General features: G+C 55.1%; 1 protein-coding gene across 1 annotated transcript in view; it reads left to right on the top strand.

The window, feature by feature from the left end:
• LOC124090038 (cGMP-specific 3',5'-cyclic phosphodiesterase-like) overlaps window positions 1–23,731 on the top strand; it is a 49,233-nt gene extending 25,502 nt beyond the window's left edge. The window contains exons 6-8 of the mRNA XM_046440384.2: window positions 5,452–6,040; window positions 12,298–12,387; window positions 23,271–23,731. Coding sequence (XP_046296340.1) covers window positions 5,452–6,040; window positions 12,298–12,387; window positions 23,271–23,285 — 694 coding nt within the window. The 3' untranslated portion in view covers window positions 23,286–23,731. The remainder of the gene's footprint in view (window positions 1–5,451; window positions 6,041–12,297; window positions 12,388–23,270) is intronic.
• The last annotated feature ends 6 nt before the right edge of the window (window positions 23,732–23,737 follow it).

Below are 23,737 nucleotides of genomic sequence, written 5' to 3'. Positions count from 1 at the left end.
CCTCCTGGGACATGGCCGTGGCTGTCAGTGCCGTAGGCGGTTATTGTATTTCCTCACTTTGGTGTCGAGGAGAGAAGTCCCCAAATGTCTAACTTATTTCTGTAAAAAAATTAACATAAGAAAAACGTGTTGCTTTCTGGCATTGTGTTTCAGCTCCTGATCAGAAAACGACGTCACGGAGAAGCACAGTGACCTGTGTGGAGGGTCCTTGTTTTCTCAGTTTTAATTTGAAGAAACACACTGAAACAACCTTTTTCTTCTGTATGAAGGGTTCTCAACACTTGGTGCTTTTAAGTTAGGGCTTGAAGGAAGCCCTGGTGGCGTCCCCGAGCAGGCTAATCAGATGCTGATTGACAGCCAGGCTGCCCTAGCTGTGCTGGCACCTCCCGTGTGCGTCCTGGGGCCAGCACTGCCGGCTGACTCTGTGCTGGCACTCGTGGGCATTGTCATCCTTAGCACTTTAAGGACCCCTGGGGAGGTGCCGGTGACTGCATTTCACAGAGTGCAGATAATGTGGCCAGAGTCACTGCTTGGAGAGAAGTGGTCTGTGGTGGCAGTGTGCACCTGTCCCCGTGCTGGGCTGACTTCAGGGTGCCTTCCTGGGGCAGAAGCACAGGCTTGTGGACCCACGTCACTGGGAACCCAGTCAGGAGTTGGCTTCTTCCGGGTCTCCCAGGTGCACGCTGCTGAAGGATGTGCCTGGAGACGTTGCCCGAGCGGGCTCCAACTCCACTTGTAATTTTAGAGTGTAAAAGTGGGAAATCTCAAATGACAGCTTAAAATAGAGTGGCTGAACGCTCAGGTACGGGGCCATTACAATTGTATTTTTAGTATTAGAGCAAAAATACCCTAAGTACAGGATATTTTCAAAGAATTTTTATCCTCTGCTGCATTATTTTAGGCAAAGGTACAGGCACATTAAACTAGTGCCATCTAATTAGTGGGTTCCATCTAATTATATTTTTGATTCACCAGGGTTATTAGGTTTGTGTTAGAATTTCTTTGCCCTGTAATTTTTTTCTTTTCTTTTCCTGCTTTTCTAGAAGCCAAGAAATATTTTATAAAACTTAGACAAAACATTTCCAGTATTTTTCCCTTTAGAGACCTCTGGAATATTGAGTGTACTTTAAGACATTTCTGTCTTTTCCAAGATGCTTATTTTAAGATGCACAAACAGTTTGACTTTGGTAGAAACTAGTTACTGCTAATGGGGTCCCTTATGAACACTGTGTGTGTGTGTGTGTGTGTTGTGTGTGTGTGTGTGTTTACAGGCATGCCTGTGTGTGCCCATGTGTGTACATGTGGGTGTGTGCACTTGTGTGTGCATGTGTGTGTTCACAGTTGTGTCTGTGCATGCGTGTATATACCCATGAGTGTGCATGTAGGCATGTGCACTTGTGTGTATGTTCACAGGCATGCCTGGGCATGCATATGTATGCACTTGTGTGTGCATGTGTGTGCTTGTGCAAGTGTATTCACAGGCGTGCCTGGGCATGCATTTGTTTGCTCATGTGTGTGCACGTGGGCGTGTGCACTTGTGTGTGCATGTGTGTGCACGTGAGCATGAGCACTTGTGTGTATGTTCACAGGCGTGCATGTGCATGCATGTGTGTACTTGTGTGTGCATGTGTGTACTTGTGCAAACATGTTCACAGGTGCCTGGGCATGCATGAGTTTGCTCATGTTTGTGCACTTTTGTGTGCATGTGTGTGGTTGTGCAAGTGTGTTCACAGTGTGCTTTGCATGTATTTTCTCCTGTGTGCACTTGTGTGTGCATGTGTGTGGCACATGGGCATGTGCACTTGTGTGTGTTAATAGGTGTGCCTGTGCATGCATGTGTGTGTCCATGTGTGTGTACGTGGGTGTGCGCACTTTTGTGTGCATGTGTGTGCTTGTGCAAGTGTGTTCACAGGAATGCCTGTGTGTGCAGGCGTGTGCATGTGCACGTGTGTGAGTAGTCAGCCTGTGTGTGGCATGTGGCCTGTTCTTGGTGGCGGGTTGCATCTGAGCCGCTGTGGCATGGGCCTCCCGGGTCGTCAGTGGGCTTTACTTGGTGCTTCTCCCTGAGGCCTCTAGCGTCGGCATCAGCAGGTACTGAGTTGTCCAGATTCATGGACAGTTCCTAAAACATGGACTGCATGCTGTGGCCTTCCTTTCTGTGACAGGGTCATAATAATCTGATTTAAACTGAGGACTTGGCCGGGGGCATGCTTTGCTTCTTCCCTCAGGGGGTGCCCTGTGGGCCCTTCACTGTTTCAAAGTCATTACTGACCAGTGTCCAAGATGAAGCAAGCCCAGTGTGCACAACCTACGTCTGTGTCAGCACCATGGAGTCATTGCTGCTGGCCATCATTTCATCTGGTCATTAATTGACTGATTCCGTCATTTTAAGAACACAGACCCTTTTCATGTACTTTGAAAGTGGGGCACGGAGGCGGCCACGGGGAGCACTTTTTTCCTTCCCGTGTGTACTCTTGACACATTCTTTGTGTAAAACACTCAAGCTTCCCATCCCTGGGATTCCCGTGATCCTGTGTTATCAGCCACAATTGGCCGAGTCATCTGTGTGTCCAGCTTGGGGCACTAGTGTGGGTACCTGCCGGCTTCCCGGTTCTGCACCCAGGCTCTGATCCTGAAGGATGCCGTGCTGCTGTGCCCTGGGAGGCCTCGGGAAGAGACCGGTGAGCTCCTGGGGTGCTGGTATTTGTACTCAGCCCTTGCCCCATGAGCAGGCTGGGCTGCTAGAGTCGTCCTGGAGTGGAATGGCAGGATGAGCCCTCAGATCGGATCAGACCCATCGCTGGAAAAGATTCGAGACTCAAGGTCTCAATCACCACAGGACACCTGCGGGTGGGTTCTTCCCCCCCTGGACTGGGCATGCGTCTTTGGGAGGTTGTGCTCCCGTGGGAAAGGGTTCCTCATGACCTGTACTGTGGCCGAGCTCCCCCAAGGTCGACTTCCAGGACTTCAGGTTTCCCTGGTTAGCCCAGGACGTCTTCAAAAAGTGGGGAAGCAGCTGTGGGGTGCAGCTCGTTGGTAGGTGGGAGACAGGGTGTGGTGCTGTAGCACAAGGAGCAAGGGGCGGGCATACAGCAGAGTGTGGAGGAGGGGCACCTTCACAGGGCGCTCAACACCAGGCTCTGGGCGTGGGTGACAAAGCTGTGGCATGGATTTTCATTGCATTGCCCCTGGCCAGGGCTTGCCTTGAGTGTCCAGGGCCCGTTGTCCTTTTTGAAGAGCCTGTGAAAGCTGCGTCAGCGGCGGACTTCAAGCCGCTGTGCTCTCTGACGGCTCCCAGGTTTGCAGGGCAGTTAGTGAAGACCAGCTTATACTCAGAATCACTATGTATCACCAGTGCTTGTAGCAAAGGGCGAAGTACCTCGCATGAGTGACTTAAATACCACTTCTTTAAAAGAAGAGCCCCCTCCCCTCCAATTGGAGGGTCTACAGAAGGGCATTCCCAGCACCTGCTGTGGCGAGCCCCTGGGTGCTCGTGGTGTGTTGGAAAGCCTATACGACCGCGCCAGTCCGCCCTGCTTGGGGCTCCTGAGCCCTGATTCTCTTGGCTGAGCCTCAGGAGTGAATGAACTGTGCTGCCCCTTACCCAGCCCTCCGCCTCCAGGGAGCGAGTGGGGCGTGGGGATGGCCGAACCTCACAGGTGGTGACCCTGTGCTCTCTGCTTAGCTTTGACGTTGACTTCTGGGAAGGAGTTTGAAAGGGTTCCCACGCTTGGAGGCTGAGTGGGTCGCCTGCTGGGGGCCGCCTCCTGGCCCGTTGACCGTGAGGCTGCGTGGGGTCTCCATGGCCAGCTGGCACAGCAGCCGAGTCACCACCACAGAGCTGGACCTCCAGAGAGCTGTGCTTGTCCAGCCCTCAGGTCTGCAGCCTCATGGCTGAGCTAGGGTCACCCTGCTTGCTGGCCTGGACATCTTGATTGAGGGGGTCAGAACCTTGAACTTGGTGAGGGGTTGGGACGGTTAGCAGTTCCCAGCTTATCAAGGATGACCCTGAGGCTCCCAGGGGAAGATGCCAAGGGAAAGCCCAGGGACTTCCAGCAGTTGACACTTTTCTCTTTGGTGAGAAGATGGCAGGTGACCCCCACCCCCAGCTGTGGAGTCTATTATACGATGTGGTTTGGGGAGCAAATGAAAGAGCTTGATTTAAGGAGAAATTTTATGCTCTAGCTTTACTACGTACGACTTGTTAATCCAAGAACTTTGAAAAGCCCTGGTTATCACGTCAGAATCGCAGCATGGGTGGCTGTGCTCTTGGTGACGACACTGGTCACGCGGTGGCCTGGGGCTCTTGGTTTGCTGTGGGAACCTGGAACTACCTTTTCTTGGTTGTCTGTCAGCCAGTGATTTCAGCTAGAAGCGGCCAATATAGGATGGCTGGAGTGGCCAGGGCGAGGACAGGACAGGACACCCAGCCAGGCTGAGAACTCGTTCTGTGTCTGAACCCAGCCCGCACCCTGCACCGCTCTGTGCTGGGCCCGGTGACCTGGGACCGGCTCTCGGGTGCTCATCACATGTCCCCTGCATACATTGCTCTCAGTTTATAACCATGTCCCAGTTTCTGGACGCCATCCCCAGGAGTCCCCGTCTCTGATGCTTGGGAACAGTGGTGCAGTGCAGGTGAAGAGTGTCTGAGGGCGGGGCTCCTGTGCAGAGCGGGTGCGGGGCTGGCCGTTCCCCCGCGTCCTCCTCTGCGCACAGCTGATCTTGGCTCTCCAGCTTGGTGGGTTCTGGGGCCGCCTTGGCGGCTGGCGTTGGTGCCCCTGGAACTTGCGTCCACCAGGAGACTGGACTTTGGTCCGGCTCTGCAGGGCAGCTGTAGAACGGGTCAGCTCAGCCACTGAAGTCAGCCTCGGGATTTAGAAAGAGGGCTGTCAGCATCGGCCTCTCCAGGTCTAAATAAGTGATGATGTTTGCTTCTGTGTCTGTAATGGGATGTTCTTCTGAGTCCCCTGGAGTCCAGAAAGAGGAGGGAAAGTAGCAGTGTGTCCCGGGCATAGCAGTGACCACCTGGTCAGAGCCTCCTTCTCGACTCCCACCTGCTACTTTTTCCCTTGTGTCCGACGTGTTCACGTGAGCCTGGGCCTTGAGCATGCCAAGCACACTCTAAGCACATGCTAAGAACATGTTCTGTCGCCTGTGGAGATTGGGCAGGTGGGCGTCCACTGGGTGACCAGTCAGCCTCCAGCCAGGGCATCAGGTAGCCACTTCCCCTCCTTGTGCAGACAGTGCCAGGTGCCTGCCTTGCACTTTGCACATGTGGGCAGGCCCCGGGGTGAGGGGCAGGGCCTTTAAGTTGGTGGACACTGCCTGCTTGCCTCCAGGGCTCAAGTCACTTCTTCCCCGGGTGCAGGACAGCGAGTGCCTGCTCCCCGCGCTGGGAGTCCTCCAGGCACTGCCCACCCCCCGCCTTACGTGTGCCTGTGCTTCCTGCAGGGAAATGGTCAACGCGTGGTTTGCTGAGAGAGTGCACACCATCCCCGTGTGCAGGGACGGCGTCCGAGGCCACCCCGAGTCTTGCTCGTGCCCCTTGCCGCCCAGTCCCCGCGCAGACAGCAGTGCCCCTGGGACACCAGCCAGGAAGATCTCTGCCTCGGAGTTCGACAGGCCCCTGAGACCCATCCTCGTCAAGGACTCCGAGGGCGCCGTGAGCTTCCTGTCCGACGCAGGGAAGCAGGAGCAGATGCCTCTCACCCCTCCACGCTTCGACAGTGACGAAGGGGACCAGTGCTCCAGGCTCCTGGAGTTAGTGAAGGACATTTCCAGCCACCTGGACGTCACGGCCCTGTGCCACAAGATCTTCCTGCACATCCACGGGCTCATCGCGGCTGACCGCTACTCCCTGTTCCTCGTGTGCGAGGACAGCTCCAACGACAAGTTCCTGGTCAGCCGGCTCTTCGATGTCGCGGAGGGGACGACGCTGGAGGAGGCCTCCAACAGCTGCATCCGCCTGGAGTGGAACAAAGGCATCGTGGGGCACGTGGCCGCGCTGGGCGAGCCCCTGAACATCAAGGATGCCTACGAGGTACCAGGGCAGGGCGGCGGGCGGCCGCGGAGGGGCGGGGGCGGTCCTGCCTTTCAAATGCCTGAGCACCTCAGCACCTCCCGGGGTCCCTGGAGACGGGGCTGAGGGGACTGGCCTGTCCTTCCTTCACAGAGCGTGAGGGGACGCTTCCCTCTTCGCCTTGTCACACTCGTCCTGGTCTGTGCCGTCTCCACGTGCGTGAACTCAGGTCCTTCTGAGGTTCTGAGGTGACAGGTGCAGACACTGCCAACCCACCCACCCTGGGCTTTGCTCATCCCTTCAGTCATATCCCTCCTTCAGGCCCCCTTGATAACAGAATGATTTCTCTCCTTCCACCCTCTTTTTTTTTTAACAAATAAAGTTATGAATGTCTTTTTGAATATGGAGATTTTTGCTCTAAGGTATTTCAGTGGAAAGATCTGATAGTTCTGATTTTGCTACAGCGATTCACAGGCCTTTATGGATTTACAGATTACACTCTTCAGAGTCTTCAGATTTCCCATTTCCCTGTTATGAATGCTTTCTAAGCAGGGCATCTTGGTTGACACTGCATGCTTATGAGGTGGTGCAGCCCTGGGGCGGGGTGAGGGGGTGCCAGCTCCCTGCTGCCACACTCTGAGGACCCCTGCGGACTCCTGCTGCTCTGTTAATGTGGTTAATAGTGGTTAATAGTGGTGCTGCCTTCTAACAGGTCTGTGGACTTTACCCTCAGTGCCCTCGACCCATGTGTGCCGTGGCTCACAGAAGCTGTAGCAGGCAAGAGGCTCATACTGAGCCGTGGGGCTGGGTCTGTTCTAGTTTCCCAGGCACAGGAAGTCCCTCAGCCTCACCATGACTTGGATAATCAAAATACCATCCCGTAGCTTGCCTTCCTTCCTTCCTTCCTTCCTTCCTTCCTTCCTTCCTGGGGACTGAACCCAGGGGAGCTGTGCCATTGAGCTACTTCCCCAGCCCTCTTCACTTTTTATTTTGAGACCAGGTCTTGCTAAGTTGCTGAGTCTGTTCTTGAACTTGTGATCCTCCTGTCTCAGCCTCCCAAGCTGCTGGGATTACTGTCATGTGTCACCACATCCAGCCAGTCTCATAGTCTGTGAAAGTCATCAGAATATGAAGATGCATTCTCAGGTGTTCTGAGCCCTCCTTCTGTTGACTTGCAGCTGTAAAAGGGGTGGTGCTCTGTAGCCATATTCCTTGTACTTACTTGACCACAGGACCTTTGAAAGGTTGTGACATAGCCATGGAAAAGCAAGAAGTGACCATGAAATAGAATAGTGCTCAGCTTGAAGGCAAGAATCAAGAACATAATCTCAGATTAATTGTAAGAAATTATCAATATTTGATTCACTTTTTCAAGCCCATAATAGAAAATGATACAAAATGACACAGATTTGTAAATGCAGCAATTATATTACTGACAGAATGACACAGGTCATAGACATGTAAGACCAGATCCACCACTTAGTCCAGCTGCAGAGACCACAGGTGCACACTGTCCCCACTCACCCATCAGCCGGGCAGCCCAGGGGCATGCAGGGCCCAGCTGTAGGAAGAAGACCTTAGAGCTCCGGTCAGTGAGAAGACGAGAGAGTGTCACGGCATAGAAGAGGCTCGCCAGGTGCTGAGAGCAGGTGCACCCGAGGAGCCGGAGCCGCCCAGCTCCTGACCCCAGGGTCCCACTTGTGGATCACCCACGAGGAGTTACGTCTCCTTCTCAGCTGGACCTTGACCAGGATCCAGGGTCGTGGTGTCTCTTTGGTCACCTGTCAGTCCAGAGCAGTGCTCAGCCTCTCCATTTTCTCTCCTGAGACACTCAGAGGGGTACGGGCAGCAGCTCTGTGGGACGCCCTTCGTGCAGACTGCGGCTGGGCCACAGAGGTTGATATCAGGACCCTGCTTGGTTCTCCAGCACCAGCGGGTTCTGCTGTCCCTCTCAATTCCCACGCTTTCTGCAGTTGGCGGGGACCCTGCCTGACTCCGGGTACCTCCTCAGTGGGTCCACAGCTCCCTGCCCTCCCTCCAGCTGGCCGCAGCTTAGAGCTGCCCACGGCCCCTTGGGCTCGGTGGTCGCTGCAGCGGCTCATGGACCCAGGGCAGCTCTCCACTGGGGGGAGTTCTGTTACAGAGGCTGCACCTGAGCAGCAGCCGGGTGGGAGAGGTGGCCGCAGGCCGGCTCACCCCTGCACAAACCCCAGCCGCAAGCTCCCAGCTGGGCCCAGTTCTTGCTGAGGCTTCGTCTAATCAGGCAAGACTGATGAAATCCTTGGCCCTGGGCGCTGCAGTCCCAGGCCCTCCTTCCTCCCCGCAGTCGGGGCCAGGCTGAGTGCTCGATGCCAGCACCACCTGGCTGGTTTCCTGGTACTCGGCCCCAGGCTGAAGCTCTGGACGGCTCTCTACTCACCCCACACCCCTCTAAGTCATCTTGTCAGCAGGGACTCGGGTCTGGTTGGAAGTGGCTTGTCACAAATATAAAAAATGCAACTGTTTCCAGGGAAATCACATCAGTTTTAGAAGGAGGTCTGTGCCAGGTTTGTCTCTGGGGTTCACCCTGGTGCCCGTGACCTCGAATCTGGCCTGCGGTTACGCGTTGGCCTCCATTTGCCTTCTGGTTCATTCCTAGCTTCTGGCGTAAGAAAGCGCTTCCTCCTCCCTTCATGGCTCACTCAGTGTGGCTCACGGCTTCTTCTGAACTCGACCTGCTGTCCCTTTGTCTGTCCTGGTGCTCAGCGCGTATGGGATCTGCCGACTTCTCTCTCCTTCTGAGCCATCTTTTGGGTGTTCCCCCACTTTCTGCTTATCCAGACGTTCGAGCCTGTCTGTTCTTCCCTCTGCAGCCCTAGAACTGTCCTTTTTCTCAGGGGACCTGGTTCCTTTGGTGCAGGGAGTGGTGTTTAGAAACCAAGATGGCGGCGCCAGACGTGCTCAGGGCTCTGGCCCCTGCTCGTGGCTGTGGGTGTGTCAGGAGACAACTGGGAGAAGACGTAAAGTACAGTGTGCACCTGCACCACATTCCTGGGCCTCTGCTTACCCCATTAGGCCTCCAGCTTCAGCCCGGCGCGGGGGCGCGTGATTTCCTCTCCTTTTCTCTGTCTGGTACCTCCTGCTCCACGGAGGAAGCTGCGGCTCCCTCGTTCCTAGACATCACCTCCTGCACAAGCCAGCTCCTCGCTCTGCCCTCTGCAGTCCCTGCCCGCTGCCCTTCAGGTGGAGAACCCCTCTTGGAACGTCTGGTATCTGGTGGTGACAGAGGCAGGTCGGTTTATCTGGAAATGCTGCTGTTTGCGTTTTTGAAGGACATTTTCACTGCACCACGATTCTCAGCTGAGGGCGGTTTTCTGTCAGCACTTTAAATGGGTTTCCTATTTGTTCCTGCACTTCAGTTTTCTCGGGGGCGTCCAGTTGTCCTCCGTCTGCACCTATGTGCTTCCCCCGTGGATTGTTTTCTCACTGGGAGAATAAGCTGACGGCTTTCCCAGCTTTGGGAATCCCCATCATGATCGGATGCCCTTTGACGGCCTTCTCTTTGGGACTCCGGTCATGTATGTCCTGGAAGCACAAGACCAGCACCTTCCGGGTCTCACCCCCTAGTCCTCTGAACAGTGCCTCCCGCTGGACCGCGGTCAGCTCTTGGACCCTGTTTTCCCCCATCACCAGTCTGCTGGTTCATCAGCGAACCTTTCGTTTTACAGTTTTTCGGTTCTAGAATTCCCACGTCGCTGTTCCCTTTCGTTGCAGAGTCCCCTGTGCCTGATTGCACCCGGTTTCTCCTAAGTCCTTACGTCTGTTTGTCAAGGTGCTGTAAAGCCTCGCCTGTTAGGTCCAGCATTGGCCATCGGGGCCATTTCTGTCGACTCCTTCTCTTTCCGTGGGGTGGGTTTTCCTGTCCTCGGGGGGTTGTGACTGTGGGTACACACTGGGTGCCTGCCGTGCAGGGCCTTTGGGCTTCTGGCGGGAGGTGGAATTGGGGCACATCATTTGATCCTGCCAGGCTCCGTCTTATTATTTGTTGGGGAGGGTGAGCTCCGGTTCTGAACTGGCCTCAGGAGCCACCCACACGGGGTGTGATCCGCGCTCCCCAGGAGTGGCCTGCCCTGCCCTCGCTGAGTGTCGCTGTCCACAGGCCCTTCCCTGCCCGGCGTCGGCCCTCAGCAGGCCACGTTGCTTGCCCTCTCAGTGCTTGGCCCTTGCATGTCCAAGGGGACTGGCCACTCCTGCTTCTGCCACCCTTGCTTACTCCTGCTTCGCCCTCAACTCAGCATCTCTCTTTAGTTTACGAGTTCCAGCCACGGAGGTTGGAGGTCTCTCAGGTCTTCTCCGTGGGCAGCACCTGCTTCTCCAAGACAGGAGCGTCCCGGGCACCAAGCTTATTGCTGTGAGGTGGGCACGTGTCTCCCTCTGCCTCGGCTGCAGCTTCGTCTGGGATGGTGGTGGTCTTCTCGGGAGGGCACGTCCAGTACCTGTGAGTGTGCAGCCTGCTGAGGGGGACACCCAGCGGGGGTCTCCCCACAGCGTGCTCTCACAGCTGGCAGCCGCTGTCATCCCAGGGTAGCAGAGTTCCATTTTTCCTTTGTTTCCTGGCCTGGAGGAGTGAGCGCTCCTCTGTGTGGGTCCCTCTGTGCTGACCTCATTGGTGAAGGACACTTTTCTTTGCAGTACCAGGAATCTGGACCTTCAGGTAGAATGCATTTGAGGGGTGTGTTTATCCCACCCTCCTCCTTGAAGGGCAGCCTCCAGGATTGCCACTGAGGTGAACGTCACCGTGACACCAAGAAGCCACGCCGTCCTCCTGATTTCACAGTCCAAGGCCTCCACTGGTCAAGTCCTCTGCTTTGTAAATCGGTCTCACAATTCTAATGTTTGTTTAAAATTAGCTACAGAAGGTGCATTTTTATCCTTCTTATTTGTAAGTTTGTGGAATGACTTGCTCCTCGTCACTCGCTCCTCACTTCTGTGATCCGTCCGTCTCGGGATCCTGTCTCCTCTCCTTTCCCTTGCAGTTGAAAGATACCTAAAGATCTAAAGATAAACAGGAACTATTTTTAGGAAATATTTAGCTAAGGCTTTTGTGTATCTTAGTTAATATAATCTTGAGCATGTTTGGGGAAAAAAGCAAAAATGAAGTAAGTGTTTATAGTATTCTGTCATTTTATAACTTTTCTTTTGAAATCATCTTTAAAGCCAAGTGTGGCCTCTCGGAGGAGAACTGGCCTCATTTCTGACCCCATTTGGCGCACGCTCATGCAGTGGCCTACCCACCACAGCTCTGTCTGTGCCTGACTTCAGATTAATACACAGATGTGACCTTCAAAGGGTGAGGTTTTCCCAGGTGGGCCGGCCACGTTCCAGGGAGGGAATTCCAGGTGCAGAGATCGGGAGCCCTTCCAGGGCTGTGCGGAGGGAGCGGGGCCCTCGGAGGGTCTGCACGTCTGCTTCCTTCTGATCTCACTCAAGCCCGGTGTCTGTGGGTTTCCTTCCTGATCACACTGGATAGCGGCAGAGTCATTTGATAGTGAATCCCTCCTGGAGTCTGCAGCCTAATTTTAGGTCTTCCTACTCTAAAGCCTAGTGGAGAAATTGCCCTCGAGTCTCCATCCGTAACCACATTCAGCACTTCCACACCCCCACGAAGGTCCTCTGTGGTTCTTAGATGTGCACCACATGCTTTGTAGAAAGGGAAAGAGAGCCAGAGGAGTCGTACAAGTCCATCCACACACCCTTTTGCACACACAGAAAGTTAGATTCTCATGAGCCCTTGAGGTAGAGGCCCCGAAGGCAAGCAGGGGAGTGGCCTCCGCAGGGGAGGTCAGTGCAGGCTCTGAGGCCGCCGGTCCCAGGGGCGTTCCAGAGCTGTGCTCTCTGGATGGCACAGCAAAACCAGGCCGCGAGACAGCAGGGACCGGCAGATTGTGTCACAGAGGTGACAGCCACCAATTTTTTCCTGAATGTGAGATTCTCTAAATAGTACTTTTAATTTCCTTTCTTTTTAAAAGTCTCGGTTTGGTTTTTTTGTTTTGTTTTGTTTTTTGTTTGGTCGTTGTTGGTTTCTCATAAACACTAGTTGCTAAAAAAAAAAAGTCTTGGATTCATCTTTGTCAAAGAATGGCAGTGTTCACGTGACTGACTGCCTGCCACATCGTGACATTTTTACTCAGTTCGGCCAGCTAAGTCGAAGGTTAGATTCTCTGATCTAATAAATTAGAAAAATCCCATCAGTCTTTGTACAGATCAGTCATCAAATTGAATTTCTTTTTCCTCCCTAGGATCCCCGGTTCAATGCAGAAGTCGACCAAATCACAGGCTACAGGACACAAAGTATTCTCTGTATGCCAATTAAGAATCACAGGGAGGAGGTAAGGCAATTTTTCATTTTTAAAGGTCATTTGAAAATACTTTTCTCTTTGAATATAAATATACATATTTTTTACTTTGCATATGAGTGAAACAATACGACAGTGACACGTGCAGGCGCCCGAAGTCCTGCTCGGTGTTCAGCTTGGTGTCCCCACCGAGCCCTCGGTTGCCAGGACGAATCCTGACAGCTTCACTGTGGCCTTTGACTAGAACAAATGTCATTCGTGCTATTTCCTGCCTGCCCCCTCCAGGCACCTATTCTGCCTTAGAAGAGTAACCAAGCTGTGATTGGAATAAGTTTTGATCATGAATGATCATTCAGCTCTAAGGATCATCAGTTGACCTTTGGATTCAAATTGAGATTTTGAAAAAATAGAAAGCGTAGCTAATTCCAGTTGTGTAGATTTCAGTGTGAATCGTGTCAGTCTGCCGATTCTGAGAGACGGCATCATTTTATATTTACTTGAAAAGACAGTGGACAGAGCCTCAGATAAGCTGAGTCCTCGGCTGTGTGTTCCCGCTCTGCCGCACGGGGGCTCACTCTGTCGGTCCGGGCTGCGTCTGCAGTGTCTAGATGGACGGGGGACTTGTCAGGGGTTGTCCCGTGGCCGGCCGGGACGCCCAGGGTCCTCCGTCTTTGGGCTGGACACCCAGCAGTGGGCAGTGTGCTTGGCCAGCATGCTCGGCCCTGAGGAGGGAGGCTGCTGGTGAGAGCCGTCCCTGTCCCTAGAGTCTGTGAGTCCCGTGGCAGGACCTCCCTCTGCTCTTCTTCCCTGGGGCGCTAGGTGGATGGGAGGTGCCTGCCCTCGCGGGTGGGAGGGTCTTCTCTAGGCAGACCCTGACTCCTGCGCTCTTCCCTCTGAAAACCTGTCACCAACACACACAGAAGGAATGTTGGCCAGCCGTCCCGGTGGCCCTGGACCCAGCAGGCTGACGTGTAAAGTTCCCTGTGACACCAGTTAACTCGAGTCTCTCGGCCAGGGTCTGGACGCTGGAGTCCCCTTGAAGCCCAGGCAGTCCTAGAGCATGGCCGAGTGCGCAGCAGGCTGCCCCCTGGAGCCCTCCCCCGTGCCGTGCTTCCTGGGGCTCCCGGCACCGTAGCTTCCCAGGCTGGGCCCACACCGTCCTTGGAAGTGCCGTCCCACTGGCCACCCTCTGACCGCAGGGCTTTGACTCCTGTAGGTGCAAAAGCAACGCACATTTGCTAGGAAGTGTACTTCAGACTCTGAATCTCAGTCTTGCCCAGACCAGGGTCGGACGGGAGCATGCTAGTGAGGGCGGGCAGTGCAGGAGCGTCAGGGCCCAGTGGGCCAGGCCAGGAGGGCCAGCTGGAGCCGACACAGCCGGGTGAATCACATGCATGACCCACACGGCTGCCCTCCTCGTCAGTCTGCTCGGGTTCTGCGTCTCTGTCCTGTCGCCCAGTTGGAACCAGGTGTGCTGACGTGGCCCGGGAGTCTCTCGCTTCAGTTCTGTTCATTTTGCTGCTGCGCAGCAGTTGGCATCTTTAGGCAGCGCTTGTGCGTTCCAGACGTTCCTGTGAGGGTTTCACTCCCACAGCCCGTTCCCCTCAGAACACCCTGTGTGTCCCTGCCCTGGGAATTTCTCCAGCACACGGTCTTCTGAATTGGTGCTTCTGCAGTTGCAACGGCATAGGAATTGCCTATCCATCCTGCCCAGTGCAGACTCTGCGCTCCAGAGGTCCGGGTGGAACCCAAGCTTCTTTTCTAATGAGGACCAAGGTGGCGATGCCCTGGGTCAGTGGTCGCCCTGTGGTTAATAAAGTCCTGAGGCAGTTGCTGCTCAGAAGTCCACATCTTCAGCACCTGCATGTTTCTTCAGCTACAGTTTCTTAAGAGGAAGGTCCAGCAGAAGTTCCTAAAAATACCTGCAGCCTTGACACACATGCGAGGTTCATCAGGTCAGACGGGAGAGAATAAATAAAATCCAAGGGCCTTACTTGGACCCATGACGGTGGTACTGATGGGCGGGGGGACATGTGCCACACAGGACCTGGGGTACAGTCATGCCGACAGGCTATTTGTTGGCATCTGAACCTGAGTTTATTCGAATTCTATCTGTCAGCCCTGGTATGGGCCAGACTGATTCTGTACACTTTTGAAGACCACATTCAGCTTTTAGCTTCAAAATCTTGGCTCCCAAGACTCCTTCGTGCTGGTGAAAGGATTTAGCCCAAATCCCGCTCTGGCTGAACTTCTCTTTCTAGGTAGCAAGAATGGTCTCTCCACAGTAGGTCCAGGCAACCCAGGAGAAGGGTCAGCAGGGTCACTAGAGTGAAGTGAGGCAGCTCCTTGCTTAGAAATGTCCTCAGGATCTGGCTTCTCTTTACCCACCAGCTGCCCGTGAGGACGACTTGGTCGGCTGACAGCCCCACGCCCTGCAGAGTCCAGGTAGGACTCACATGCAAGGCGCTCGCCCACTGTAAGCGTGGCTGGTGAGACTGGGCAGATGAGCACACGGTCAGGAAACCCCACCACATGGAGTTCCATGGAGCCCCGTCACCCCAGAGCTGTGCCTCCTCGCCCCCCACCCCACCACAGTGTCTGGTCTGCTTTGGGGCTGTGTTTGCTGGTTTTAGGGTGCCACAGCATGGGCCCATGTGGCACGTGGCCTCCGTGTCCACCTCCTGGCTGGAGATTCCTGCCTGGGGTGGCAGGGCGGCAGTGCACCCTCCTGTGGCCTGCTGGCTCCTCCGGGGTGTGGGTAAGGACCGTGACCTGTTCATCTCATGAGCTGGTAGACAGTGGAGTGTTTTTCTATTTTTTTAAGTTCTGGAGAACCTGCTGTCTGTGTCTGCGAAGCGCGTCCTGTGGACTTGACTCTGTTTCTTGTGGGAGCATGTCCGGCAGGGGATGCGCCAGGTCCCGTGGTAGAGGAGCGTCAGCCTCATGACATGTGCCACACCTCCGTGTGGCCATCCCCAGTACCCAGTGCTCCTCACCTTGGTAGCGTGTGCTTGGGGGCCTGTGGCAGTAGCCATTCTGGTGGCCTGTGACTTAGATTTGATCACAGAATGTGTGACTGCAGTGCTGGCTTGCAGGTCTGATGAAGCTGGGGTCAGCGGCAGGTCCTGTGGCCGGGGCCCTCCCTGAGAGCCTGCAGGGCCCTGAGCCTCTCCCTGGTGCCGGCCCCCGTGTCTCCTGCCCTGGCCTCGTTGCTGTGACGACTGGTTTCTGGACCGTCCACTCACACCAGCCATTCGTGGGATGGAGCGCTTGGCGCCCTCCCCGGGGGCTTGGCGATGTCACTCAGGGGGTTCCCACTGGCTCTGCACTGCGGGCAGCCTCCCCTCCCCGCCTCTCCTCTTTCCAGATTTGTGTGGCCCAGCTGAAATTACGTCCAGAGAGAATCGGTCTCCAGAGGACAGGAAGAAAGAGAAGCGCTAGGCGTGCGCAGGCGTGGCGGTGGTGGTATAAATGTCACGGGCCAGCCGCAGCCTCCGCGTGACTCCAGACCTCAGGGCCGCCTGCCTGTGTGTCCACCTCTCCTCTCTTGTGGAGATCTTGAGATCCAAGTTTAGAGGCCTGGCCAGGACTCGGGAGTCACTGCTTCCTCGTGACTCCCAGAATGGAGCCCATAACCTGGGGCGTCGCCTCCTGGCTGCAGAAGCTGGAAACAGGAGGACCCTGGAGGGTGTTGGGAGACCCGTGATGGAGGATCAGCGTCACCTACTGTTTTAAAAGAAGCCAGAACTGGCAGCTTCTGAGGGAGCCCAGCAGCCACGTGGCAAGTCCTCAGTCGTAACCAGCCAGCCGGGACCCGGGGTCACCAGCAGAGCCCCTGACCCTCTTCTTTCCCACTACTTACCAGGGGACCAAGAAAGAACTGCGGTGTTGAGTCACTAGTGGTCGACGGCTTAGAAGCACCCTGGTGTGCCTGTTGGTGGCACTGGCCGCCCGAGGTGCAGGGACCGGCCTGGAAGCTGTGGGAGGAGCAGGTTCCGAGGGCCCCAGTGCACCCTGGCGGGGAGCTCAGGAAGACCTGCGGGCGTCCCTGGGCCCGACTCTGTCTGCCCCTGCTGAGAGGAGCCTCAGCTAGTTGGGTGTTTCAGCGAGTCACCAGTGGTCAGTACTGCGAGTGGCAGTTGCAGCAGGGTCTCTTCCTCAACTTCTGTGACAGTGAGTTTTGGAACCAAGTGCAGAGGGCAGATGGCTTCTGCGTCTTCCCTCGCCCCCCTCTAAGAGAACAGGGGGCAAAGCGGGAAGTACCCGCAGCACCCCAGAATCCTGAGGAGGGAGGTTGGAGAGCCACCGCTGCAGGAAGTGACTGAACCTCAAAAGGAGGATCGTCGAGGGACAAGACTGCACGGCCCGGCTGTGCATGAGAGCCGTGGAGCTCACGGGCGCCTGGGAACAGTGCTGTTTGCGGGGACCAGCGGTATTGTCCAGCAGGCCCTGCAGAGCTGCCCTCGGCCTGGCAGTGGGTCCTCTGGTCTTCATAACGCCCTGGGGGTGTCGTCGTGTTCCTGGACAGGTGAGGGGGCTGGACTTGAGGGAGCTCGCTCACTGCACGCCTGGGAAATGCTGATCCAGTCCGGTGGACTCCCAGGTCCTCACATGGACAGGTCTTTCAAAAGCTTCTGCCATGGACGATGGCCACTGTTTCCTGCCCACTTCAGTGGCTGTTGCTTCTGCTGGGCGAGGGCTGGGAGGTGCGGGGACGTGCGAATCAACTCAATTAGGAAGTAGAGTCCAGTTTGGGATCGAGCTCCCTGCAGTCCTCATTTCTGTGCTATCATCTTGGTCTTGGGTTATCATAGTGAGATTCTTTGATGTGAATCTAACATGGCAGTTACAGTGGAGGATTTATGAGTTCTTGGCAATGTGACCACCCAGCATTCTAGCTAAATATCAAGCTATTTATATCTTCTTTTTAAACAAATCTGAAAAGATGCAAGAATATCAGCTATTTTTTATGAGATTTATACGAGATAAAAACTTTGATGAATCAAAGCCATTTTATGTCTGCCAAAAATGACAAGTAAGGCATGCATATGAGACCTGTCACTCCAACAGTGTACAAAGCAGTATTTTCTAGGATTTAAGCTTGGTGATTGTATCTACTTATTTTATAATAGTCTCACTTATTTTCCCGAAAGTATCTTATTTTGAACAAGAAATCGTTGAATCACTGAAATATGTAGAGTACTAGTCTGGGCAGAAAAGACAAATGTTTTTAATGAAGCAAAGAACATACTTGCTTTTAAATTTTTTTGATTTGAAGAGATGGATCTTGTTCACCAGAAATGCAGTATCTGGATGAGGGGCAGGAGGAGTGTCGGTCAGGTCCAGTGTGCAGCTCCCAGGGTGGAAGGGAAGTCTGGGAGCTCAGAGCCCAGCACAGTGCTTGCTCCCTGGGGCAGCGTGGGGGAGGCTAGGCCCCCAGTTCTGCCCACTGTCCCTGGGGCTGCCTGGCTTTGATGAGAGAACCCCGTGAGAGTGAACTCACGGCTTCCTGCACGACCCTTCACTCTGCTTCCAACACAGGGAAACACTGCAAAAGCAAGCCGAGTCAGCTGACGGTTGATCTGTTTCAGCCTTAAAGACCTGGAGTTGTCCCTTTGTTCTGTTGGTCCCCAGCAGTGCGCTTGCCGTGGCTTTGTTGTGGAGATAGCAGAAGGGCCCCCACGGCGTCCGTTTTCTTGGTCTCGTGTGGTGACCAGTGGGGCCCTCGTCCCTCCCCACTGCCCTTCACACCATCCATAAGCCTGTCTCACAGGAGGACGTGACCACTCTCTCTTCCTTGGGAGTCCGTGGGCCTGGCACAGTCGGGCCAAGTGCCTCCGTCTGACCCGGGTCCAGCAGCCGGAGTGAACGTCAGCCTGGGACTAGAGGTTAAATCAGGGTGGCCTCTGCGCCAGAGAAACCTTGGTCCACACCAAGTGCTGCTTACCAACAGAAGGTGTGTCTTCGTTGTGCTTCAAAGGAGGCCATTCAGGCTGAGCATTAGCTTGCGGGGATGCACCGAAGCGTGGACTTAACACATCATTTACACGTTTAATTCTGAGGAGCTTCACGCAGTCTCTGAATGTGAACGTTGGAGATGTAGAACCAGTTGCAGATATGCATGAATCACATCTTTGTGTGATGTCTGACCCAGCACTACGTAATTAGATCCTTGGATGGACTTTGCCTATTAAATAATTTCTGTGTTTCCCTGCATTCTTAACTGGTTAAGGAGTTTGTCGGTTAAATTGCTACTCTTAATAGATACATGTGCAAACATCTGTATTCACCAATCTATATTAAATAATTTACATTCCTTTATTTTTAAGTCCAAAAACTTTTTTTCTTTTTTGGGGGCTGAAGGGGGATACCAGGGATTGAACTCAGGAGCACTTGGCCACTGAGCCACATCCCCAGCCCTATTTTGTATTTTATTTAGAGACAGAGTCTCACTGAGTTGCTTAGTGCCTCGTTTTTGCTGAGGTGGGCTTTGAACTTGCTATTCTCGTGCGTCAGCTCTGAGCTGCTGGAATTACAGGCGTGTACCATTTTGTATAATGGTGGGATTCATTGTTACGTATTCTTGTATGCAAACAACATAGCAGTATGATTTGGTCAGTTTCATTATCTAGTATCTCCCCTTCCTTCTGCTCCTCCCTCCCCCAGTTAAATCCAACAAATGTTAAGATATCTATATTATATAAAAAGTAATAGTGAGCCCTCATCTAAAAATTGCTACTTGCTTCCATTTACCATAGAGTGAAAATTTAATAATTCAGGTTGAATTTAAAGAGCAAGAGATGGTCCTCTTTTGACACTTTTGAATATTGCTTTTTGCACCAGTTCACAAGCGCTGAAGTAAAGTGAAAGTGACCCGGATTTAGAATTCCAGGTCTCTGTGACGGTGACAGACTATTTGACAGGCATGGGCCCCTATTGGTTCTCTCTTGCCACCTTGCGAGCCCAGGGTCTGTCTGTCATCCTGCCGGCCTGTGGCCCAGGGGTCCTGGCCTGACCCAGTGAGGGGGTGGCTCTGCTGGGTTCCTGGCGGGCTGCTCACTGGGCTCCAGGTCCACTTGTGGGCAGGGGCCTTGGTTCCTCGCCCCACGGCCAGCGTTCCTGAGCACGGCAGCAATCAGCCAGAGAGTGCCAGCCTCCAGCGCGGAACGCCATGCCACCCCAACTCAGCGGCCCCTGCTGAGCTGTGGGATCCCAAAGGTGGCCTGCCTTCAGACGTCCTTGTCACCCAAGTATGGCCGCAGGCCTGCTTCCCTGTTCCCACATCACTCCTGGCTCTGGAGCCTGTCACAGGCTTGTAGTCCAAGTGGGTCTCAGCAGCCACTCTGCCTTTGTTCCCTAAAGTCACCGTGAGAAGTTGTTCCTCTCCTTTCACAAAAGGACTGCTGACCAGATAAGCATACGCAGGGGACCCCAACTGAGCCTGGGTAGGCACCCGGAACCTCCGGCCTCTGATAACCTGTGAGTGATGGACCTCTGGCCCCCGAAACCCTGTCAGCTCATGAGTGGACCATGGCCTCTGTGACCCCACCAGCCTGTGAGTGGACCTCGGGCCTTTGTGACCCCATCAGTTTGTGAGTGGACCTCGGGTCTGTGTGACTTCATCAGCCTGGGAGTGGACCATGGCCTCTGTGACCCCATCAGCCTGGGAGTGGACCATGGCCTCTGTGACCCCACCAGCCTGGGAGTGGACCTCGGGTCTGTGTGACCCCATCAGCCTGGGAGTGGACCATGGCCTCTGTGACCCCATCAGCCTGGGAGTGGACCATGGCCTCTGTGACCCCATCAGCCTGGGAGTGGACCTCGGGTCTGTGTGACCCCATCAGCCTGGGAGTGGACCATGGTCTGTGTGACCCCATCAGCCTGGGAGTGGACCATGGCCTCTGTGACCCCACCAGCCTGGGAGTGGACCATGGCCTCTGTGACCCCATCAGCCTGGGAGTGGACCTCAGGTCTGTGTGACCCCATCAGCCTGGGAGTGGACCTCGGGTCTGTGTGACCCCATCAGCCTGGGAGTGGACCATGGTCTGTGTGACCCCATCAGCCTGGGAGTGGACCATGGCCTCTGTGACCCCACCAGCCTGGGAGTGGACCATGGCCTCTGTGACCCCATCAGCCTGGGAGTGGACCTCGGGTCTGTGTGACCCCATCAGCCTGGGAGTGGACCTCGGGTCTGTGTGACCCCATCAGCCTGGGAGTGGACCTCGGGTCTGTGTGACCCCATCAGCCTGTGAGTGGACCATGGCCTCTGTGACCCCATCAGCCTGGGAGTGGACCATGGCCTCTGTGACCCCACCAGCCTGGGAGTGGACCTCAGGTCTGTGTGACCCCATCAGCCTGGGAGTGGACCATGGCCTCTGTGACCCCATCAGCCTGGGAGTGGACCTCAGGTCTGTGTGACCCCATCAGCCTGGGAGTGGACCTCGGGTCTGTGTGACCCCATCAGCCTGGGAGTGGACCTCGGGTCTGTGTGACCCCATCAGCCTGTGAGTGGACCATGGCCTCTGTGACCCCATCAGCCTGGGAGTGGACCATGGCCTCTGTGACCCCACCAGCCTGGGAGTGGACCTCAGGTCTGTGTGACCCCATCAGCCTGGGAGTGGACCATGGCCTCTGTGACCCCATCAGCCTGGGAGTGGACCTCAGGTCTGTGTGACCCCATCAGCCTGGGAGTGGACCATGGCCTCTGTGACCTCATCAGCCTGGGAGTGGACCATGGCCTCTGTGATGTGTCGGCATGGGAGTGGACCTCGGTCCCCGTGACTGTCAGGCTGACAGCAGCCCTCTTCAGCTGTGTGTCTGTGAGGGAGGAGTGGGGCGGGGTGGGAATCCCGTCCACCCTGTCTAGAGCTCTGGAAGGCCAGCTCCTTGGGGACAGGACTTTTCACCTGCCTTGTCTCTCTGTTCCTTGCCCAGAACAGAGACTGCTCTGTGTCAGGCCTGTGATAGTGGAGTGGACCCTTAAGGCGAGTGGAAGAGTGCGTCCAGGAAGAGCCAAAAGAGCACCTGGCAAGGTGCTGCTGCCCCCAGGAGGCCTTACGTCCCGCTGTCCAGCAAGGAGGGTGTTGGGAGGTTAGTCGGGTCCACGGAGGTTAGCCGGGTCCACGGAGGTTAGCCGGGTCCACGGAGGTTAGCCGGGTCCACGGAGGTTAGCCGGGTCCACGGAGGTTAGCCGGGTCCACGGAGGTTAGCCGGGTCCATGGAGCGTCCCGCAGCCAGGAGAGCTGGGCTGGCAGGCTGTCTTCCTCGGGCCCCTTGCCTTGGTCTCCATGCTGAGCATCCCCAGCAGTGGGGTCAGGGAAGTGTAGAGGTTGTCTTGTGGCCTCCGTGCCTGTGGGTTGAAGGAGGGGGGTCCAAGAGGAGGGGGTTGCTCCCTGTGACCTTGAAGGAAAGGTTACCAGTGACCTTGGAGGGGAGTTGCTCCCTGTGACCTTGGAGGAGAGGTTGTTACCAGTGACCTTGGAGGAGAGGTTGTTACCAGTGACCTTGGAGGAGGGATTGCTCCCCGTGACCTTGGAGGAACGGGTTGCTCTCTGTGACCTTGGAGGAGAGGTTGTTACCAGTGACCTTGGAGGGGGTTGCTCTCTGTGACCTTGGAGGAGGGGGTTGCTCCCTGTGACCTTGGAGGAGGGATTGCTCTCTGTGACCTTGGAGGGGTTGCTCCCTGTGACCTTGGAGGAGAGGTTGTTACCAGTGACCTTGGAGGGGGTTGCTCCCTGTGACCTTGGAGGGGTTGCTCCCTGTGACCTTGGAGGAGGGGTTGCTCCCTGTGACCTTGGAGGAAGGGTGCTCACTAACACCTACTTACTTGAAAAGCTTCCTTGAAAAGTGACATTTAAAAGCTTGTGATTGGGGTGGGGGGGAACACACTGATTTGTCCCGATGGCTACCGAAGAGGGGACCAGGAGGGCAGGGCCTGGCTTGCTCCGGTCCCTGGAAGTCTGAGGAGCCAGCTGCTGTCCTCTGACCATCTGGAGACTCAGAAGCACCAAGCAGCTTCTTGTACCCCAGGCCTGCTCTTCATGCCAGTGTAGATTTAAGACGTCTCCATGTGTAAATGGAGGCAGGGCACATAGTAGGTACGTTTTCTGGTCAAGGAGTCTCTTGTGAGAGACTCTCTCTCCCTTGTTTTGGTGGGAGGGCCCTGGGGATTGAACCCAGGGGCACTTGACCACTGAGCCACATCCCCAGCCCTTTTTGTATTTTATTTAGAGATAGAGTCTCACTGAGTTGCTTAGGGCCTCCCTAAGTTACTGAGGCTGGCTTTGAGCTTGAGATCCTCCTGCCTCAGCCTCCTGAACTTCTGAGATCACAAGCGTGTGCCATTGCCTCATTTTTAAATATAGAAATTATATACTATGTTTAGAATATAGAAATTAGAAATATAGGGATTAAATACATAAGTTACATTCAATTAGTTATCCATTAAATAAATTAGCATTTAATACCTAAGGTATAAAATTAATAGTGGAGAAATAGCTGGTTACTAGAACTATGAAAAAGTCGTTGTTGGGAGTCCTCATTCCATAAAATCACCTAATGGTAAGTATTTTATTTAATGTTGGAGGGGAAGAATGTAAATGGAGTTGGCCCTCCCTGGCTGACTCTGCATCGTGGATTCAGCCAACTGCAGATCGGAGTCGTGGGGAAAGTCGTGTGCACACAAACGCGTGAGGCTTCCTGGTCCCTGGTCCCTGGTCCCTGGGCAGTGCAGCCAGCAGACACGCCTGGCGTCCTCTGTGGGCACTCACGGCCTCTGCGGTGACTCGGCAAGGGGAGGCTGTCAGTACCGGGCCGCTTTACGGGGCGGCCTGGAGCCCATTCCCGGGGCCGAGACAGCCCACGGCCCACTGGGCAGATGAAGACTGGTAGATGGCAGACCACCTTCCATTCTGCAGACAAGTGGGAAATAGAGTCCCCTGAAACAAACTTGAAAGTCTATAAACAAGCTGCGGCAGGGAGAAACCAGGTGCCCGGAACCAGGAGGGGAGTCCCAGGCGAGAGGAGCAAGGGACCAGAGACAGGTGGGCTGTGGGGCGCGGGCCGGGTGGCCAGGGAACTGCACTCACAGGCTGGGGCTTGCCCAGGTGGGAGGTGGAGAGCGGGGGACAGCCACTAGAGCCACACACTGCACCACCCCTGGAGCAGCAGGACCAGGCCACACACAGCCGGAGGGAGTCCCGTCCACCAGCGCAGGGACACTGGCCCCTTGCGGAACCTGAGGCCCCATGGAAAGCCGCCTGCTGAGGAGCGTACAGTCAAATCGGTGCCTTCAGAGAGAGCGAGCAGGACGGGCACCGGTGTAACAGGCAGAGGAAGGGACAGGCAGGTGTGAAGAAGGAATCGACGGAGACTCTAGCAGTGA

This window comes from Marmota monax, unplaced genomic scaffold (assembly GCF_021218885.2).
Source record: "Marmota monax isolate L192 unplaced genomic scaffold, Marmota_monax_Labrador192_F-V1.1 WCK01_AAM20220418_F8-fsc01534, whole genome shotgun sequence".
Lineage (NCBI taxonomy): Eukaryota > Metazoa > Chordata > Mammalia > Rodentia > Sciuridae > Marmota > Marmota monax.
This window is presented reverse-complemented; position numbering and strand designations above follow the sequence as displayed.